The sequence below is a fragment of the Monodelphis domestica genome, chromosome 6, assembly GCF_027887165.1.
Source record: "Monodelphis domestica isolate mMonDom1 chromosome 6, mMonDom1.pri, whole genome shotgun sequence".
Lineage (NCBI taxonomy): Eukaryota > Metazoa > Chordata > Mammalia > Didelphimorphia > Didelphidae > Monodelphis > Monodelphis domestica.
In genome coordinates this window covers 218,720,569-218,741,096 of record NC_077232.1, presented here as the reverse complement: position 1 = coordinate 218,741,096, position 20,528 = coordinate 218,720,569, and the positions used below count along the sequence as shown (strand labels likewise).

General features: G+C 33.6%; 1 protein-coding gene across 2 annotated transcripts in view; it reads left to right on the top strand.

The window, feature by feature from the left end:
* GLRA3 (glycine receptor alpha 3) overlaps positions 1 to 20,528 on the top strand; it is a 303,344-nt gene that overhangs the window by 226,871 nt on the left and 55,945 nt on the right. For both annotated transcript variants that reach the window (XM_007496097.3, XM_056802930.1), the window contains exons 4-5: positions 1,878 to 2,101; positions 9,886 to 9,968. In XM_007496097.3, coding sequence (XP_007496159.2) covers positions 1,878 to 2,101; positions 9,886 to 9,968 — 307 coding nt within the window. The remainder of the gene's footprint in view (positions 1 to 1,877; positions 2,102 to 9,885; positions 9,969 to 20,528) is intronic.

Genomic DNA, 20,528 nt, shown 5'->3' with positions numbered 1-20,528 from the left:
CACCAAATGAAATGGTCAAAGGCTATGAACGAGTAATTTTTAGATGAAGAAATCAAAACTATAAATAATTTTATGAAAAAAGTGTTTTAAATCACTCTTGATCAGAGAAATACAAATTCAATTAAATGAGGTACCACCTCATACCTATCATATTGGTCAGTATGACAGTAAAAGAAAGTTGTGAATTTATCCAATCATTTTGGAAAGCATTTTGGAACATATACCACAATTTGTTTAGTCATTCTTCATTTGATTTATGTTCCCTAAATTTCCAATATTTTGTCATCACAAAAAGAGCCTCTATGAATATGTTTGTACAATTAGATCCTTCCCCCTTTTTTTAAGATCTCCTTGGTGTACATATCCAATAGTGGTATTACAGGATCAAAGGTTTGCACAATTTTATAGTGCTTTAGGCATAATTCCAAATTGCCCTCTAGAATGCTACTCGTGGAATAAGGAAATTAAATATTTAACCAATTATTCTTAAGGAAATATTAGTTGAAAAATTTAGTTCCAGAGGTGAATTTTATAAAGAAAATTATCATAGCAGTAACCATTTGATTATGAAGTTTAAAAAATGGGAGACATGTTTCATTTACACTCCTCCAGATTTCTAGCTATTGGTACTCAGATTGAAGAGTTTCTGAGAGATCTTTAAAGATTTCAGGACCCTTCTGGATAGTCAGCACAATAGAGAGTAATGATGTTCCCAGTATTCAAAGAAGTAGAATTTCAGGAGGCATTATGTCAAACAATGACCCATTGTGAAAGTTAGTTTTCACTAAATAAACCAAATATGATATTGATAGGACAATCACATCCTGTTTTTAGAGTCCCCAAGGGGCAAAACCTAACTTTTTAGCACATTAAAAATCAGGTTTATCTTGTATTTTTAAACCAAATCAGTTCCCTCTTCTTCAGTATTCCAATAAGTACTAAGATGTGAGGGGCAAAAGACCATATCATGAATATTAAATAAAAAATAATGCAATATACTGGAAAAGATTGACTGTACATAAATTAAGCCAAATATGAGGGCTTAAGTAGCTCATCTTGTTGAGACAGACAGTTCTTCATCAATATCTTACAAAATTTGAACATGTCTAAAAATGATTGATTGCAGTTATTATGAACTGCTGGCTATAAATGGATTTTTGGGGGGATGTCCTTTTTACACTTTTTTTTTAAATTGCAAGCAGCATTGTGACTTAGCTTTGCTTCAGCAGTCTCCTACTAAGTCATGCAAGGAAATTCATAACTCAGGAAGCATGACATAGAAGAGAGTGTACTGGATTTGAAGGCAAAGAGGCATCTGGTTTTAAATCCTGGTTGACACTGCGCAAATTTTGGCAGGACACTCACCTTCTCTGAGTCTCATATTCTTCATTTATTAAATGTGTCTAACAGTACTTACATGTGCTATTTCCACTGAGTACATTAAAAATAACACTAAACAAACTTTCTAACACCACGGGGAAGTTACATGGAGTGCCTAGCAAACAGAAAGATATGAAATGGTATGTAACCCTCTGGTCCAAGCAGATGCTTGTATTTGCAGAACTCTAGACAATTCAATGAATGGACTTGTACCTTTGGATAAAGACTTGAATCAGGAAGTCCTGAACTTCTTTCCAGCTTCAGACATTTTTACTAACTGAATGATCCTGGGTAATTCACTTACATTATGCTTTGGTTTCCTCATCTATAAAGTGGGGATAATAATAGCATTTACCTTTCTGCGATTTTGTAAGGATTAAAAAAAATTGTCAGATACCTTGTTAACTTTAAAGAATATAAAAATGCTAGTTATTATTATGAAGAAAAAACAATCTGAAGCAGCCCCCAAAAAAGTTTCTTTGTGTGCTTTCCTGTAGGATTACAGAGTGAACATCTTCCTCCGTCAGAAGTGGAATGATCCACGCCTTGCATATAGTGAATACCCCGATGATTCTCTAGATTTAGATCCATCCATGTTGGATTCCATTTGGAAACCTGACCTTTTCTTTGCTAATGAAAAAGGTGCCAACTTTCATGAGGTTACTACAGACAACAAATTGCTAAGAATTTTCAAAAATGGCAATGTGCTATATTCAATCAGGTGAGTCTTAGATGGGTGAAATATTTCAATTTTCCATTTTTCATTTCTGTGTGTTTCTTGTCAGCTATTGACCTTGAGAGCTAATGCAGCTATTATCCCACACCAAAAGGGGCCAGCAGAGAAGATTAAATGAAAATTGAAGGAAAATGACATCCAACATAAAATGAAAAAATAAAGAAAAAAAATTTGGTAAATTCACTAAAATATCTGCAATGGAAGAAACTTCCAGTTGGCCTGGCTTTTTCCATCTTGTTGGGCTCACTATCCATTGGCACATCCTTTCCATTTCTACATTTCCTTCTTTGGACAACTTTTTTGCATTTTTTGCATCTCCATTTCACAAGTCTTATTACTATCTTCATGTAGTTGACAGCCCATTGGGCTCAATGATAGCCCAAGTTAGAAGGTTTTTGAAACATGTTTTTTATCTTTCACACATTTCTCCAAGTTGTTGAATGAATTTTACAGGCATTGATCTTTCATTTTTGATCTTATATTTAGGCAAAATTTTAACAACAGGATGAAAGTATTTTTTTATGATATTGATGACTTGGACAATATAGAGGAGACCAATGAAATGATTCCATTTTTTACATGTGCTTTAGCATCTTGCAGCTATGCCTTTTGTATGAAAATCTGCATAATAGGCTGGTCTGACATAAACCTGCATCAATTTCATAATTGAATCCTCTATGATTCAGAACAGACTGGAACTCTGAAATGTATATGAAACATGGAAGTCAACTATTGCCTTAAGGCATGTTGCTTATGCCAAACTTTTTGATGATCTGTTTCAGTCAAAAATCTGTTAGAGCCAGAATGATTGCTTTGTAAAATGATGGGGCAGGATGTGAAAACTTCTGAAGTCCCTTATGGGCAGCTAGGTGGCAGAACAGATAAAATTTAAGACCTGCAGTCAGAAAGATTCATCTTCCTAATTTTAAATCTAGCCACAGATACTTACTAGCTGTGTCATTCAGGGCAAATCATTTAATCTTGTTCATCTCTGTTTCCTCATCTGTAAAATGACCTGGAGAAGGATATGGCAAACCTTTCCAATGCCTTTGTCGAGAAAACTGCTAATGGAGTCATGAAGAACAGGCATGACTGAAAAATGACTAAACAACAAAAGAAGTTCCTTCTAGCTCAAGATGATCTATGATTCCTGAAATCATCCTGACACTGATTCTAAATTATTTTTACTTAATCAAGCCTGACAATAGGTCATCAGGAATAAAATGCAAGTCTCTTGCTCCCAAGTTTCCTGTAAGAACTACACAAAACAGGGAGAATCTGATATTTATAAAAATCAGTGTCTTATTAAATAATTGAAGCTACTAGCCAACTTGTACATAGTTTCCTAAAGTTCATAATGGGCTTTACTGGAATTTCATTTGATCTTTACAAAAAATCCTGGAAAGTAGGTGAAATTATTATCCCCATTCTATAGATAAGAAAAATAAGGTAGAGAGAAAGTAAATTGCTCAGGATCACAGAGCTAGTAAAGGCCTAAGGCTAGATTTGAACTCAGGTTTTCCTGATTCTTTGTATGGCATTGTCTTCACTACACCATTCAGCTGCCTTCTAAAAACTGTTTACCTTAATAATGAAAAGAAATACTTTCAATCTGTTGTAGGTCTAAACAAAATTAATTTTAATTGATATTATCATTCTTTTCCTTTTTATTAATTAGTCTCCCTCAAGAATTTTGTTGTGTAGGATGAGGCTATCTGCCACAGATGTTAGATTCATCATTGTATGACATTCTTGGATTCATGCTGACCTGCCATTCTCACGATGTTATCTCTTCTCATCTTTCTTTGCCAATGAATCAATTACTTCTTAAAAGTGACAAGATGAAATCATTGTAAAATTCTTTCTTTTTCTCAGCTGTCATTTTTAGCATTTTCCAAAAAGATGAAAAACACCACTGATTTATTAATTTTTATTCAGGACAAGAAGGTGAGGCATTTTAATTAAAGATCAAGAAATTCCAAGATGAAAATCAGATCCAAATTGATTTTTGAAACCTTTCAGAAAAATTATTTGAATAAGTTATATTAAGGTAAGGGCAGCTAGATGGCAGTACCGATGGAGCACCTGGCGTCAGTCAGGAAAACATGTTCAAATCTGGCCTAAGACAATTACTGTGTGACCTGGGCAAGTCACTGAACTCCTTTGCCTCAGTACCTCATCTGTAAAATAGAAACACACGAGAGAATGAACTGGCAAGCCATTTGAGTATTTTTGCCAAGGAAACATGGGCTTAGTCCATGGGTTGACATAATCTGACACCGTTTAACAACTAAACAACAGTAACATAGATTCTTTATTTCTTGTAATTCAAGGAGTTTTGCACTAATTAATAATATTGGTAAAAATGTTTTCTATATAATCATTATGATTTTAAAAAATATATCCTCTTTTGAGGACCAGTTTTTACTCTAATCCAGCATCCACATACACACAGATATACATACAAAATTCTCAATTTAATCTGAAATGTTTCAAAGTGCCTAGAATCTTAGAGAATTTTTAATGAATCTAAATTCTTAGATATTTGATGAATCTCAGGATCATAGATATGTAGCAGAGGGATCTCAGAAGTGACTGAATTCAAACCCCTCATTTTACAGATGAGAAAACTGAGAAAGTGATATTAGCTGACTTACCCAACCAAGATTACAAAAATGGAAAGTACCAGAACTATGATCTGAACACAGGTCCTCTGACTTCAAATCCAGAGACAAAACCATAGAGTAGCCAAATTGATTAATGACAATGCTAATAAGGAAATATTTTAAAAATTATTATTCCATCAATGTAGGAAATCCTCTTACCAAGATGAGTCACAATTTGTTCATAACTTAGTATATATTTTACAGAGTGCCCTGGGACTCACAGAGGCATAGAGATTTTCCCATGGTCAGCCAAAACATAAGTATTACCCAGGTTCTATTCTCCATCCACTTTGCCACAAATCACTTAATGATGCTAAGAATTTCTTAATTGAATAATAATGATAATAATAATAAAATGATGTATTTGATCTTAAAAAGGACAGAGCTGCAAATTTGCTTATTGATAGAAACTAACCGCATTCTCTTTTCATGTGACCCAGCCAGATAAATTGCCTAAGAAGTATTTCCTTTTCCTATTCTATTTATAAACAGATAGCAAATGTGTAAAGCAAATATGTAAAATTTACTCCCTATGGCATTCATTTTTTACTGTTTCATTTCTTGACTTAAAAATATATTATCCAGTTCTTTATTTCATTTTCACCTTCCTTATTTCAGTTTCAATAGCTCCTAGCTAACAGTGTAAAATCAATAGTGTTGATAAAATAGTATAAAATGTGACACATTTATCACAAAAATATTTCTCATATAATATGAACTATCTCAAAATGACAATTGGCTTTGGTAGAGAACAACTAAAAATGGATACTTCAAAAAAATTGATTAAAGCATATGTGCATAAGAATGCTAAAATTAAACAATAAGAATTGTTTTTCCTTATAAGCCCACTCTGAACTAGAATTAATTTATAATTTCTTTTTATTTGTCAAGAATTGTAATAAATACTAGACTCATTAAAAAACTCAAAAACATTCCCTACCTTCAGTGAGATTGCATTGTAGTAGATAAGCCAACATACACATATAGAAATAATATATAAGATATATAAATATAACATATAATAATATATAAGATATATAATAATATATAAGATATATAAAAGCAGGTACCAGATCATATTAGAGGGGAAAAACGCTAGCCTTCCTTTAGAAAATAGGATTGCTACTGAGGCTTGAAGAAAGAGAAAGCAAGATGTAGAGAAAGAAGAGATAAAACATTCCAGACATGGGAGCCAGCCTGGCTACAAGAAAGGAAATAGGCACATGGACCTGTGGAACTGAATAAGAAAGGGGTGAAGGGTGGTGAATGAAGACTAGAAAGATAGGATGGAAAGAGATTGTGAAGTTTTAAATATCACACAGTAGATTTTCTCTTAGGTTATAGGGTAGCCATTGGACTTTGGGAGGCAGGGAAGGCAACCTATGATCAGATTTACACATTATCAAGTGAGTCTGTAGAGGATAATTTGAAGTAGAGACATAGGCAATGAGAATAATTAGGAGGCTGTTGTTGTTCAAATGAGTAGGATGAAAGCCTGAATTAGAATGATGTCTATAGGAATAGAAATTGCAAGAGGCTATTTATGATACATTGTGAGGATAAAATTATGATATTGGGCAAATTATCAGCTATATGGTTTAAGTGAACAGGAGTAAAGGATGACATCAAGGTTAGAAACCTGGGAAGCTAGTTTAGTAGTGCCCCTATGTTAATACCAAAGTTTGATGGAATTATAGCTTAGGGATAAGAGTTCTAAGATGCCTCTGGGACATATTTTTGAATTGTCCAATAGGAAATCCATAATGTAGTACTGAATCTCAGGAGAGAGACTATGGCTAGCTGTATAGAACTGAGGGTCATAGAAATGATCATTGAACCTATGCGTGTTGATTGGAATCATTAAGTGAAAGAGAAAAAGGAAGAAAGGCCAGAATAGTCCTTAATCATATTAGGTGTATTGTGGGTGAAGATCCAGAAAGTTTAAGAGTCAACAATTAACCAAGAATTTAGGAAGTACTAACTATGTGCTAATCCACTGTACTAAACACTCAGATTACAAAGAAGGCAAATACCTTCAAGAAGATCATATTTTAAAGAGGACAATATGCAAACAACTATATACTATAAGGTACCCAAAGTATAAATTGGAAGTAATATCAAGTGCAAGAATAAAGAAAATCATAAAAGTATTCTTACAGAAGGTAGGGTTTTACCTGAGACTTGAAAAAGCTAGGAAGCAAAGATGAAAGGAGAGAGACTTCCAGAAATGTAGCATAGTCTTGGAAAATGCAGAGTTGGGAAATGAAGTATCTTAGGAGAAGATCAATAAGGAGGCAAGTATAACTAGACTGTAGAGTACAAAGAAGTAATTTTGATCCTTGAAGTAATAAGAAGTCACTCAATTATGTTGATTCGAGGAGAGTAATGATAATGCTTTTATTTCATTCATTGCTAAGTAGAAGTTGGATAGAAGACTTGCCTAATTTATTCCAAATTGGGGGTGATATTCATTACATTGTTATTGTTTTGTTTTTTCAGTTGTGTCCGGCTCTTTGTGTGTCTATTTGGGTATCCACAAAGATAATAGAGAGGTTCACCATTCCTTCTCCAGTTCATTTAACAGATGATAAAATTGAGGCTAACAGGGTTAAATGTCTTTCACAGGATCTCAAAAATTTGAATTTAGAAAGCTGAGTTTTCTTGATTTCATATCCAACACTGTCCACTGCAGCCAAATAGCTGCCTAAATTCAATTAAATTTAACAGGCATTTATTATGCATTGAGAATTAGCTTAACATGGTGGTCTTGGTGCCAGAAAAATCTGGATTCAAGTCTCATCTGAGATACATACTGACTATATGACTGATCATATTTTTTAACCTCACAAAGTTATAAGCAACTTTTATAGTTTCAGAAAAGGTGCCAATCTGGATAGTTAGAGGGCATTTCCTCATATAAAAATTCTCAATACCAATGAAATCAAATGTCTTGTCCCTATCCCTATCAAAGCACCAACTATGTACATGCCAAGAGCTTGAGCTACAAAATAAATAAATAAATTAGAAAACCCCTGCCATCAAGGAGCTTATCAACTGCTTTTGACAAAGGGTTAAAGTTTTAAGACAAAGGCTAAATCATCTGTGATCATATGAGAAGCCAGCTGCAAATGGGATTTTTTTTTTGTGAGGCTAATTTATCTATTCAACATTCAAAGATCTGTAACATTGGGTGTTGCATGAAGCCAAAGATTCCTATGTGCAAAACTAAAAGGGAATGAGTCTGCTTTCATGTCTTGTTAACGAAACACAGTGTTCTCTCTTTCAGTTAGAGCTGTCCACTTTAAACAGTAGGATGTGATTAACAGCTACTTAATTTGGAGATGCTTGTTTTAGAAGCGTAGGTTTGCCTTTTTCAGAACCTTTGTTTTCTTTATTTTGTGGCCTCCATTTTAATAACTACTTCTATTGGTAAAAACCCAGAATTTACTAAATTTTTGCAAAAATGTTATCAAAGAAGTCTTTCTAATACTTTACCTTAAACCAAAAGGACAGAGAGATGTCAAAAGATTATTTTTTCCCCAGCATATGAGTTATACCAGGAATTCCTGCTTTTTCTTTGCCTGACAGCTCCTTGATTCTTGCTTTTCAAAATTATATAATGTCTGCTATTTTTTTGTACTGTGAGATCATCAGGATGTGAATTTAACTTCTCATAGCATAGCTAGAGCATTCAAAAGTGTTGGAGAGTGTTTGTGTCCTTTCAAGGAGGTCAAAGTACACATTTTACACATTTCCAAATGCAAGACCTTTAACTGTCCCAGCCAAGTTGGATATTTTAAAAATCTCTGATTAAAATGAAAGCAGCCTTCAGCATTTAATAGTAATTATTATAAATCCAAGCCTTCCTGCTTTCAAAGTTCCTTAAAAGGCCAAAGGCTATTGAGTTTGCAATGGTACTTGTAAAGTTTTATAAACTAGACAAGACAGGTGAAAAGGAGTCTAACTGTTGATTATCCCCTTTGTAAGTGAAAATATAAAGTATATGAAATTATCCAACGAATTAGTTCAAGAATAGTCTATGTCAACCTTGTAAAACACAGAACCATCAAAGGAGTAAGAAAGAACAAGATTTTAGTCCCAACCAGGAAGACAATGCTCAGATCAGCCACTACCCAGAGCCAAAGCTCTGGGACTTTGTGGACAATGTCTCCTGGAAAAATCCCTCCCAAAGGAGATTTTCTAATGAGCTAGAGAAGTTGGGGTCTTTTATATCTTTTGGGGAATAAAAGACAGGAAAGTTGAATTGACTGTCTTTACAATGGACTCAAGGATAGGAAGAGCCCAGCTGATGCTTTACAATGGATACAAGGAAAGTATTATTCCAGTCAAGGGCTGGACTACCTGGGAGAGGTCTGATACAATGGGAGCAACTCCCAAGTCAAAAAGGGTGTTTAAGATTTGATTATATCTACTAATTTTATCTAAACCAAGATCAGTTGGTACTTTAAGGTTTATTGATCAGTCTGAGACAAGGTCAGTCTGGAACTTCCCTTAAGGCAAGTTCCCAAGGGACAAGGGCAAACCTGTGGGTTCCATAAACACAGTTGACATCTAATAGCTCATGCACTCTTTCACAATTCACTAATCTTCCTTATCTTTCCTATTCCTTTCTCAAGTTTTCTTTTGTAACATAACACTTTGTACCTCTTTAATACATAATGCCTCTGTTCAATACATAGAAAGAATTTTGAGGGGTTGCTGGATATTTGTTTTGATCCAGCCATCACGTGTTTTTTTTTTAATTAAAAGATAAAATATACATATATGTGGCTGTGTAGAATACTATGTAACATATTATTCTTGTTCCTATTGTTATCCAATTTGTCCAAAGTCAACAATGCTTTCTTTCCCTTTTCACCATAAAAATAAAAAGAAATGAATTTGAAAGTATCCATTTGTCCTAGAACAACTGTTTTATATGTTCCAAGACTGACTCATAGTTAATGGGCATCTTGGCTCTGACATTCATTCTGATATAAATAGATGTCCATTAAACAATGAGTTCTTTTCCTTTCAATTATTGCTTCGTTAATAAGATTTTATGGTGTCATCATTTATAATAACTTTTAAAAATTCTTTCAGATTGACATTAATACTCTCCTGTCCAATGGATCTCAAAAATTTTCCTATGGATGTACAAACATGTATAATGCAACTAGAAAGCTGTAAGTATGAACAACGTAAACTCTGATTTTTTTTAAAAATTCATTTTGATACAAAATTTCAAGAGCAGTTAAAAATTATTGGAGGATTTTTTAAAAGTCTTTTTAGCAATATTTTGTTGCTTAATGGGGTCATCATTCAACTGGGTATTGCAGTTTTGTGGGAGAGCTTTACATAAAACCCTGAATCTGGACAGATACTCTTTGCAGGAATGCAAGACCCCAAAGCTTAGCTTAAAAAATAAAATGAGAAATTTATTCATTTAGAATTCAATATTGATATGGCTGAGAGACATTGTGCAGGGATCAACACTGCCTCCTAGATAGAGGGATTCTGGGCATCTTATACTTTTTAGACAACAAGGGCTGCATGACCAGGGATAAGGGGATGGAATGATGTTAGGCAGGAGTGGGGGATGTTTGCCATCTGACCAGAACTAGAGTTATGTTTTGTATCCTGAAGATACAGGGGGTGACTCAGAATAATTTAGGGGACAAGTAGATGTCCTAGATACAGTCTGATGGTATCAAAGCATAACCAAGAGAGGTATATCTGTGTCCATCTCATAATCTAGGGAAGAATTCAAGGGGAATATTTCTGTCAGGGGGTCTTTCCTTATCATGGTTCTGTGATGCCTAAGATTACCTTTACCTAAGAACTACAACAATGCAAGGAAGGAAAGGAATTTTCCTGCTTTCTTTTTGACTTGAAACACTTCTGAAGTTTGGGTGCCCCAAGGAAAGCCAGGGGTCCTGTGCCATTCCCCCCTCTTGAAATTCTAGGGGAAATAATGGTGATGGTCCATAATCTATGGCTTCTTCAAAGTTTGTAATTGGCATAGAGAACAGGGTTCTTAGGGATATTTCCTCATTGAATGCCTAGGTCTCAGAATGACTGGAGACCTGAAGACTTGGAGATCTGAAGGATGTGTCCAGGAGACTATGTTTTCTAATTGGCAGAGGTAGCTCAATGAGAGAGGTGTAGCTCTAAGCAGCTCTAAGAGCTCTAAGGCAGAGGTGTAGAAGCTGAGACTGGGCAAAACCTGGAGCAAAAGATATAAACAGAGAAAATTAGTACAATAAAAATTGATATTAAACACTGGCATTTGGGTAGCTTATCCCCATAGTCAATAAACTTCATCTTTAGAAATCATTTTCTGACAGGAATGGGTCCCTTCAGGAAATTTGATTCCTAAGTTGTTTTGTACCTGTTAAAATACTTTACAAAGCACACATTAATGTGGCATCTACAAACACACAGTTACAGATAGTTTTCTCTATCCCAGATTTTGGAGGAAATCCAGAAACCTCTGGGTCATATGTCCAAGCCTAAGATCCAACTTCAATTTTGGTAAATTAAGGCTGTAACTACAGGAAGATAAACAAACCTCACTTACTTCTTAAAGTATGTTCCCTAATACTTTGATAATCTTCAATTATTGATCTATTTTGTTTGTTTGGGGAAATGGAAACTTTCATTTTACAATTTGCATTATGTGCTGATTATGGGTATTTGTCATAAAAGGAAAGGATTATACATCCATACTGGTTCTGTGGCTTAAAAGGGCACTGAGTGACTTAACATAGTCTGCCTTGAGATACAGTAATAGCTCATACAATAAATTATACTCTGGATTCCACTGGCATTATCAGTCAGAAGGAAACAATTCTAGCTGAAGCTAAAACTGTTCTTCCTACCTGTTGTAAGGGCATTCTTCTGTAACAAGTCACATTCTTCTAAGTGCCTCTTATTTTCCCTCTTAAATGATAAATTAATCATCAGATAGTTATTCCTGAATTCCAAATTCAAAATAGGAAATTTTCACCATTTGAAGCTCAGAGAAGTTTAAACTCTCACTAATCTTATTCCACTATCTTAAACTTTCTGTATAACCCAAACAAGCTTTTTGTTCTACAGGGTTAATTTCTTGCCCACTCTAAAGATCCCTTAAAGCCTTTCGAGTCTATAATTGGGATATCTGCTCTTTTAACTTTTATCCTATTACAGATCTAACTAAAAATACATCTCTGCAACAGTTACTTGCTTAAACTTCCTAATCCTCTCTACCAGGTGTCATTTCTCCCAAAGAGAAATGGTCCAAGAGAGCCTAGATTATCAATCCTATTAACAATTGCATTTTCTACACACACAATCTTTTGTGATTTATCATATCCAATTCACCTCAAATAGTACCTTAGTTCACAATATGAATCATAAATCCTTTGCAAGTAAACAGAGTCAAATTACTCTTAGACATATAAGGGTTAAATTTAATGGTTGGAAAATAATTTTATGAAATTATGTGGTCACCAATATTTATTATATCTCAAGTCAGAAATTTATTTACAAATATTTACAAAATGGAGAGGAAACAATAAAGTAGCCATATGTGAAAAGTTTAGAGGTTATCTGTCCTAGCAACCTAAATGTTTACTCTGAGTCTGCTTAATTCAGACAGAGATTAATTATCTCTCAACCAGGAAGGCTGGTGGTAAGTGAGTACATGGTCTTCTCCAAAATGGAAGCTAGTTTCTTAGGAAATTAGAAAAGGAGTCAGCCTTTCACTCACCCAACAAAGTAGTTCAGGAGTCAAGAGTCTTAAATTGAAGCCAAGCTCCAAGCCCATGATCCGAGCTGTAGTCTCCAGCAAAGCTTCCTCAAAGACTCTCCCCACCTAGAAGACTATCTCCAGAAGACAATCTCTTCAGACTATCTTCTCAAAGACAATCTAATCTGAGGGAGTTCAGGGCTTGCTTTTATAGTGACTTCTTGTCTCCTCCCCTCTTCACAGGGGCCAATCACAATTTCCAAATTGTCTAGCACTGCCCAGGGGGCAGTATCTGTGGGATGAACTTCTCATTTTTTGAAGGTTAAGTTCTCATCTAAGGGTGTGCATTTTCTAAATCTCTTCTTCTGAAGAGATGAATACTCATTCTGGCTGATTGAGTTTCCCAGGGTGTGAAAAGGTTTGTGTTGATTCAATCAAAAGCTCCCAATCAGGTTAGACAATAGAGTAAAGAATTCTCTTTCACAGAAACATGGTCACATTTAAACACCTATTTACATTTTAGCAGTTATCCTTGCACAAGGAACATATTTTGGCAATAATTGACATATCACAATTTTGTCACAAATCCAGAAATAAAGAAAATTATTAAATTGATTAGCTTCACAGGAAATATAAAGAGAGGAGTTCAAGGCTAGATTATCTAAGGGAGACAGGAGTATTCTAGCCCTAGTACTTGACCATCTGAAGGAGAAGCCTCCTATACAATAAGATAAAAGAATACTTAATAAAATTTTAGAGCCTGTCTTTTAGAAACAGCAGAAAGCAAAATTCCTTCTCACTTCCCTAATGTGCACATACAACAGAGAACATAGACTTATGACAGAGACAGAAAACACAGTTAAGACATGCCTATTATTTTTCTCTTCTTTCATACCCTGCCACAGCTTTTTTCCCCTCCAAACGTTCTGCTTAATAGCAGAACACAACTTCCTCTCTGCCTTCACAATTCTGCATCCTCAAGCTTCCCAATGGATTTTGATTAAAAATCCTTCTTTCTTCCTTTTTCAAACCCAACAGTCCTCTCACCTTCTCAGACTTACTTTTATCCTAATAAGTCAAATAAACTTCTTTCCATTCAGTATCAGTTCAATTGCTAATCAATAACCCCAAAGAATCCTGATCTAAAGGATTGCATCATTTAAACCCTATATGTTTAGCACACTCTTTTTTTTTTTAAACCCTTATCTTCAGAAGAGTGGTAAGGACTAGGCAATGGGGTTAAAGTAACTTGCCCAGGGTCACACAGCTGGGAAGTGTTGAGGCTAGATTTGAACCTAGGACCTCCTATCTCTAGGCCTAGTTCTCAATCCACTGAGCTACTCAGCTATCTCCTTTAGCACACTCTTTATCCAATTCACATTAGTCATTAATTTTAGTCCAGAGGGAAAATTGGTAAACTGAGGTAACCATTTAAGATTAAGCAAAATCCATGGTATAGTCAAGTTTACAAAAAGCATGTGCTTACATTCAAACAATGAAATCATTCTTATCTTAAAATACATGTTTCAGCAGTAATTCACATAATCCAGCCATTTTTCATAAGGCATTTAGCATTAAAGGTTTTATTTTAAATGTTCAGATTTAAAACTTTTTCTTTCAATTCTTAATTTTAAGATACTGATGAAAACCATTCTTGGCATGTTTAAACTCTTAAATCCATAAGTTTGGTTTCAATGAGTTGCATTCACCAGAGACACACTTACACTAGTAGATAAGAACAGAATGGAATTGAGCCTCCCTGCGGCTGTGCTGTTTAAAAACCCTTTCTGTTAATACTAAATCAATGACCTATCCAAATTGACTGGAGTTTCACTAAGTTCCACAAGCATAATTTGAAAATTAGGATGTTATTTTTCAAACCCACATGTATTCACATGTTCTAACTTTGAAATAAACACCAATAAAGAAATCTAATAGAGGGATTTCAGCATTACTTCCTTCTTCTGGCCAGCAGAGAGGGAAGGGAGATTTGATCAGGTCTCCTTATCTGCCTTGGCTTTCCCCAAAACAGTGGATAAATGATTCATTCCCTTACACTCTACTAACTTATCATAGAGTTTGAGACTAGGTTGTTGGTAGGTTGTAAAAAATCTTAGTGCTGGGTGTTTAACAGTGTAAGTCATTTAAAGTTCCAGAGGCAAGGCATTTCTCACCAACTCCAATTGTTTAATGCCAGGATATGACGGGGGATAAGGCTGGGACTGGCTAAGCTAAGCTTTAGAGTCTTACATTCTTGCAAAGGGTGCCTGTCAGGAACCTGGAGTTACCTCAAGTTCCCCCACAATGGTAGTATACTGGAAAAGTGTCAATAACTAGCAAAAAGTCATACCATTTTCCATTTTAAAGAAATAGAAAAGCTACAGAAGAAGATATTAGGGATTTTGTCTTTCTAATGAGCTAATAAATATTTTAAAGGATGAATTATACTGATTTTTAAAGTTTATCGGGTTTTGTTGTTTTTTAGAAAGGCTTTACTTTACTATAAAAAGTAATACAACTTAAATAAACTGCTTATTTTAAGATATTCATCACTGGACCAAAATAATTGAACCCTTCCATCATTTTGGTTCAATTACCATATATGCAATATATATCTGAAATAAGCTTTTGAATAAATATAGTTGTTGAGCTAGAGAAAAATGGTGGAACCAAACCTCAACAGGAGTAAAATTAAGAATTAAGTGATAAGGGAGAAGAGAAAGAGAGAAGAGGTCAATTACTTGGCAGCTTTCTAATTCAACTAACTATTCTTGCTAATTGCTTAGGTCAGTTGATTCCACATTGCCAAAGGAGTGTAATTCCTGTTAGTGTTTTAAACATTTTTTTTAAAAAACCTTAGTCACCTTAGCCTAAGTAAGCCTCACCTAAATGCAGATATCCTAGAATACATCAATGATTTGCTTTCAAGAAATTTTTACTTCTGTCCTCTTTATACCTCTGTACTTAGGCAACTAAGCCTCATAACAAGAATAATAAAAGAGCATGTTGTAGTATATAAAACTATTTATAAAAAATTTAATTAGTTTCAATCCTCTTAGAGCTTTTTTTTTCTTTTCTCCAGGAACCTATTATATGAAGTTTGAAAAAGTTTCAACCATATAAATGCTTCTGCTTGTTGTTTTTACAGATCAATTGCCCTATGTCTTTCATTATACTGGTTATCAATACTCTAGACTTAGAAATTCCAGTTTGATGAAAAGTGACTACAACTAAACTAAGTCTCCAACTTATAATTGATTTTCAAAATATGCATCATTTGCGGCAAGTTTAAAAGTAATTCAGAAGTACTTAGTGATTTACATGCTTTTCATCTAGAAGTCCTCCAGAATTACATAACAAATTACACTAGAATATCTTCTTGAGGTTATAGTTCTTCCTATACTATCCTGTCTGTTCATCATTTCTATAAACACTTCCACTGAGTTATTCAGTAACAACGATGGCCTTTAAAGTTGGTTACATAGTCACAACCTTCCTTTTGATGAACTATTTTCTTACTTAAAAGTTGTATTTGTTTTAAGGGCTATTCACCCAGAAAAATTATGCTCTGATTATGTGATGTACCAGTTATCTAACAAGAGTGTATAATAACAATTATATAGCCTGAATGGTACACTTATTTATTTATATTTATGAATTGTTTAAACCTAGAAGAAAATGTCCAATGTGTTAGATAGATGTTCTAAGGAGATTTTTTGGGAAGACAGACAAGAATGGGATAAGATGATAGATCATGAAAGGGTCATAATAAATATTATTGTAGCAAGTCCCCACATCAATGATTTCATGCATTTAGTAAAGTTTCAAAATATATATTTTAAACAGGGTTCTTTTTCCCTATAACATAGAATTCCAGTTAACGTAAAATGGATATATGGATTGCCTTGCTTACCCATTATTTCCAACTCCTACCACTAAGACTTAATATTTTCATGATGTTGATCAGGTCATTAGACCTCTCCAGGCCTTAGTTTCTCCATCTGTAAAATAAGAATCCTGAATATAATGAATTCTAGTCTTTTCTATCTCTAAAACTAAGATTCTAATATCTAAAGATCTAACCTCAGATGTCCAAATGTGGGTGGAACTGTGGACTATCCCAAAAGAGTGTGGTATTAACTAATTGGAAGGTAGAAAATTGGATTATATCCCACTCTCATTGTCATAAATAAATATGGGGCTTATCTTCAATATAACACCTATTCTTATACTCCAATATTCTATCATGCCTCTCTCTCCTGCTGTACAATATCCCAAACTATCCCTCTTGTGAGTGAGGTAGTGGTCCAAGCAAAGTAGTCACCAAGTAAGAGGAAAGGAACAATTGAAGAAGAAAGAGAGAGGTAGGATTTTATCTAGGACAGGAAGGTATCTAAAAGAAGAAGCGATAGCAAGAAAATCATGAGTAAAGTCCATTTTTAAATCTTGTCAAATTGACCTTTATATATCTCATATCTGTCACCTTCTATCCATGAAGTCCCATACTACTTTTCATGCTTTGTGTTGTTTTAAATAGGCATATAATTTAAAAATATGTAAATATATACCTATCCTAGGGTACATGATCATAAAAATTGGTGATTACTAATCTAATTATGTCCTTATCTGAAATAAGAGTTCTTTCTATGGAATTAGTTCATTCATGTTTCATCAATCATTCTATGGGTTATTCTCTTCTTCAACCATCAGTGGACCTTAAATATAGTTCCAGTGAATGTGAAGGCAATTTTGTTGCCCTCTTTATCTTAACCATTTAAAAATGTGAATATAACATTTTAAAAATATTTTCCAACAGATAAAAGCACTTGAGTTCTATGCCGCTATTAGAGAATAGTTTGAGGTCAAGATTAATTTTAAAAAATAAAATATATGTATGCATTTATTTTCCATAAATAGTAATATCTCTTTTAATATAATGCTATTAGAACTGATGGAAAATCTCAGTATTATTATAATTCCCACTATAGAATCAATTTTTATTGAAAACTAGAAATAAACACCGGCACCTGTCAGATATATATAGAGAGAGAAAAACAGAGAAAAGAAATATACCTGAAAAATGAGTTATTTACTCTGTATGGGGAAAATCACCACCATATCCCAACTCTTTCCAGTTGGAGTATTGGCAATAGAGTCATAGGGTCTGATTTTAAACCAGCCATCCTGTTTAAAGTTATGTGACCTTCAGAAGTCACAACCTCCGAGGACATTAATTAACCTGAATATAAATTGAGAGAATGGACACTCTCCAGTCCCATCTAGCTCTAAATTTATGATTTTATGTAGTCAATAAATATTTGTTGAACATCTACTATGAATGATTATATCTTCAAGGCATTAAAAGGAAATGATAAGTTTCTATTCTCTGGTAACTTGAATAAGAATATTGAATGCATTTAAAAGAGGCTTTGGAGTTAGAGGCACAGGGTTTTAGTTATGACTCTGATACTTCCTAACTTTGTGAAACTAGAAAAATCATTTTAAATTCACTATTCTTCAGTTTTCTTAACTAGAAAATCAAGAAACAAGCTGGAGTAATGGACAAAAAAAAAAGAATCTCAAGCATAAAGGACTACTCTATTTACCAGAAAGCTCAGGACATAAATAAATCAAAAGAAAATTATTTGAAAATATGGATAAAAGAGGCATCTAAAAACATTTCAGATTAAATATAAACCCATCAATAATGTTTAGAAGTATTAAAGAAAGTGATAAAAAAGGAGAAAACTCCATTACAATCAAATAAAACTCATAGAGAAAAAGAAAGCTATGAAAAGATAGTTTTGTAAAAGAGATACAAAATATTACTTCAAAAATAATTGCTTCAATGAAATTAATAATGCTATGAGACATTAAGAAATAATAAAGCCAAAGCCCTGAGAAAAATAGAAGAAAATGTGAAATATAAAAGAAAAATAATGGACCTAGAGAAGTTATTTAAGAATCATGAGACAAGGGGGCTTTGTAGAATGAAAGTGAGTCCTAGAGATGGAAGGTCCTGGGTTTAACTCTAACTTAGATATCTCCTAGTTGTGTGATCCTGAGCAAGTCACTTAACCCCAATTACCCAACCCTTCCTGTTCTTCTGCCTTGAAATCAATACACAGTATTGATTCTAAGGCCAAAGGTAAACTTATTCCTATAAAAACAGGAAATATGAGAATAAATGAATTTTTCCTTAAAAAGATAGATAACAGCTATCTAAAACCAAAAGCAAATATCTATAATAAGGATAAACTAGAATTCTTTCTAATGAGATAAAGAGTGAACCAAGGATGTCAACTATCACCACTTTTATTCAATATAAAAATGTTATGAATACTAGCTATCACAATACTACAGTTAAAAGAAATTGAAAAAACAAACATAAACACAGAGGCAATAAAAGTGTCATTTTTTGCAAATGACATGGTGGTCCAACTAAAGGACTCTAAGAGTTGGCTAAAAACAAATAGAAAAAAATGAACAACTTCAACACAGTTGCAGGAAAACACAAATCATCAGCCTTTCTATATATTGTCATCAAAATCCAACCAGAAGATATCAAAAGAAAGACATTATTTAAAATAACTACAGACAATATAAAATAATTCGGAGGCTACATGCCAAAACATACAGAGAAATTATATGAAAACAATTACAAAACACTGTTCATACAAGTAAAGAGAAAAATTAATTTATCAAGGGTATATTTAGCCAGTATGACAATATATATATATATATATATATAAATACACATATACATATATACATGTATATATACGGCACTCCCTACATTAATTTACTTATTTAGTGCCATATCAATCTACCAAAGAATCACTTTAAAGAGCCAGAAAAAATAATAAAATTCATCTGTAGGATTAAAAGGTCAAGAAACAAATTTTAAACATGGAAAGAAAGAGGGCTTAGAAATACCAGAACACAATTATAATACAAAGTTATGATGCTAAAAGCAATGTGGAACAGGTAAAGGATTAGAAAGGTCTAACAGTAAAACAGATTGTGTGCAAATATAGAGAAACAAATGAACACAGCAACACAGTGTTTGATAAATCCAAAATTCTGAGCTAAAGGTACATGAACTTCTACTTGGAAAACTGGAAAGCAATCTGGGAGAAACTAGATATAAACTGACATCTCACATTCTATACCAAGGTAAGGTCAAAATGTTTCCTTGAATTAAAAGTAAAGGGTGTTATCATAAGCAAATTCATGGAGCAGGAAAAAAAATAATGGTCACTTCTATTAACATGGGTAAGAGCTCATGACTAACTGAGCAAGGAGTATATATTTATAGGAGGTTTAGTTTTCCTTGACTCCTTATTGAGTGGGGGAAGGATAGAAGGAAGTTGAGAAGTTAGAACTGAAAATTAAAATATTAAAGAAATAAAAAGTTAAGAAGAAAAGAATGATAAAATAATGATATGGAAACAAGAAGGAAGAGAATACCAAAAAGAGGGCAACCAAACAGTGAGAATTGCTGAGGATGGATTATTGAGAAATATAGCACAGAAAATCCATTCAATTCATCCTTCAAAAGTACTGTTGACTTTGATCTTGACAAATTCATTTTCAGGCCAATGGTGAGATCTACTGCTAGATATCAGGGGACAATGAGGAGGTAGAAGTAGAGAAATTTAATATAGAAAATTATGTTCCAATATTTACATATGTTCTTATTCTGATATATATGGAAAGAGAACTCTTAGATTTTTTTTATCCAATGAAGTTTAATCATTTAAATAAATAACATGAAAAACAGAATATTTTATTTTCTCACTTTTTAGTTATTTCTGCCCCATGTGGATATGTCATCTATTGAAGTAATCCTGCAAAATGTTGTATACAGACTATAAACATAAGAACTGATTAAGGAAAACAAAGTTCTCAGCATTTTCTTATCCATAGTGTTACTTACATCAGTTTCTGTAATACCATGTATACATTATCATAGCTAAAAATCCCTGCAGGACAATGGCAAATATCTGCATAG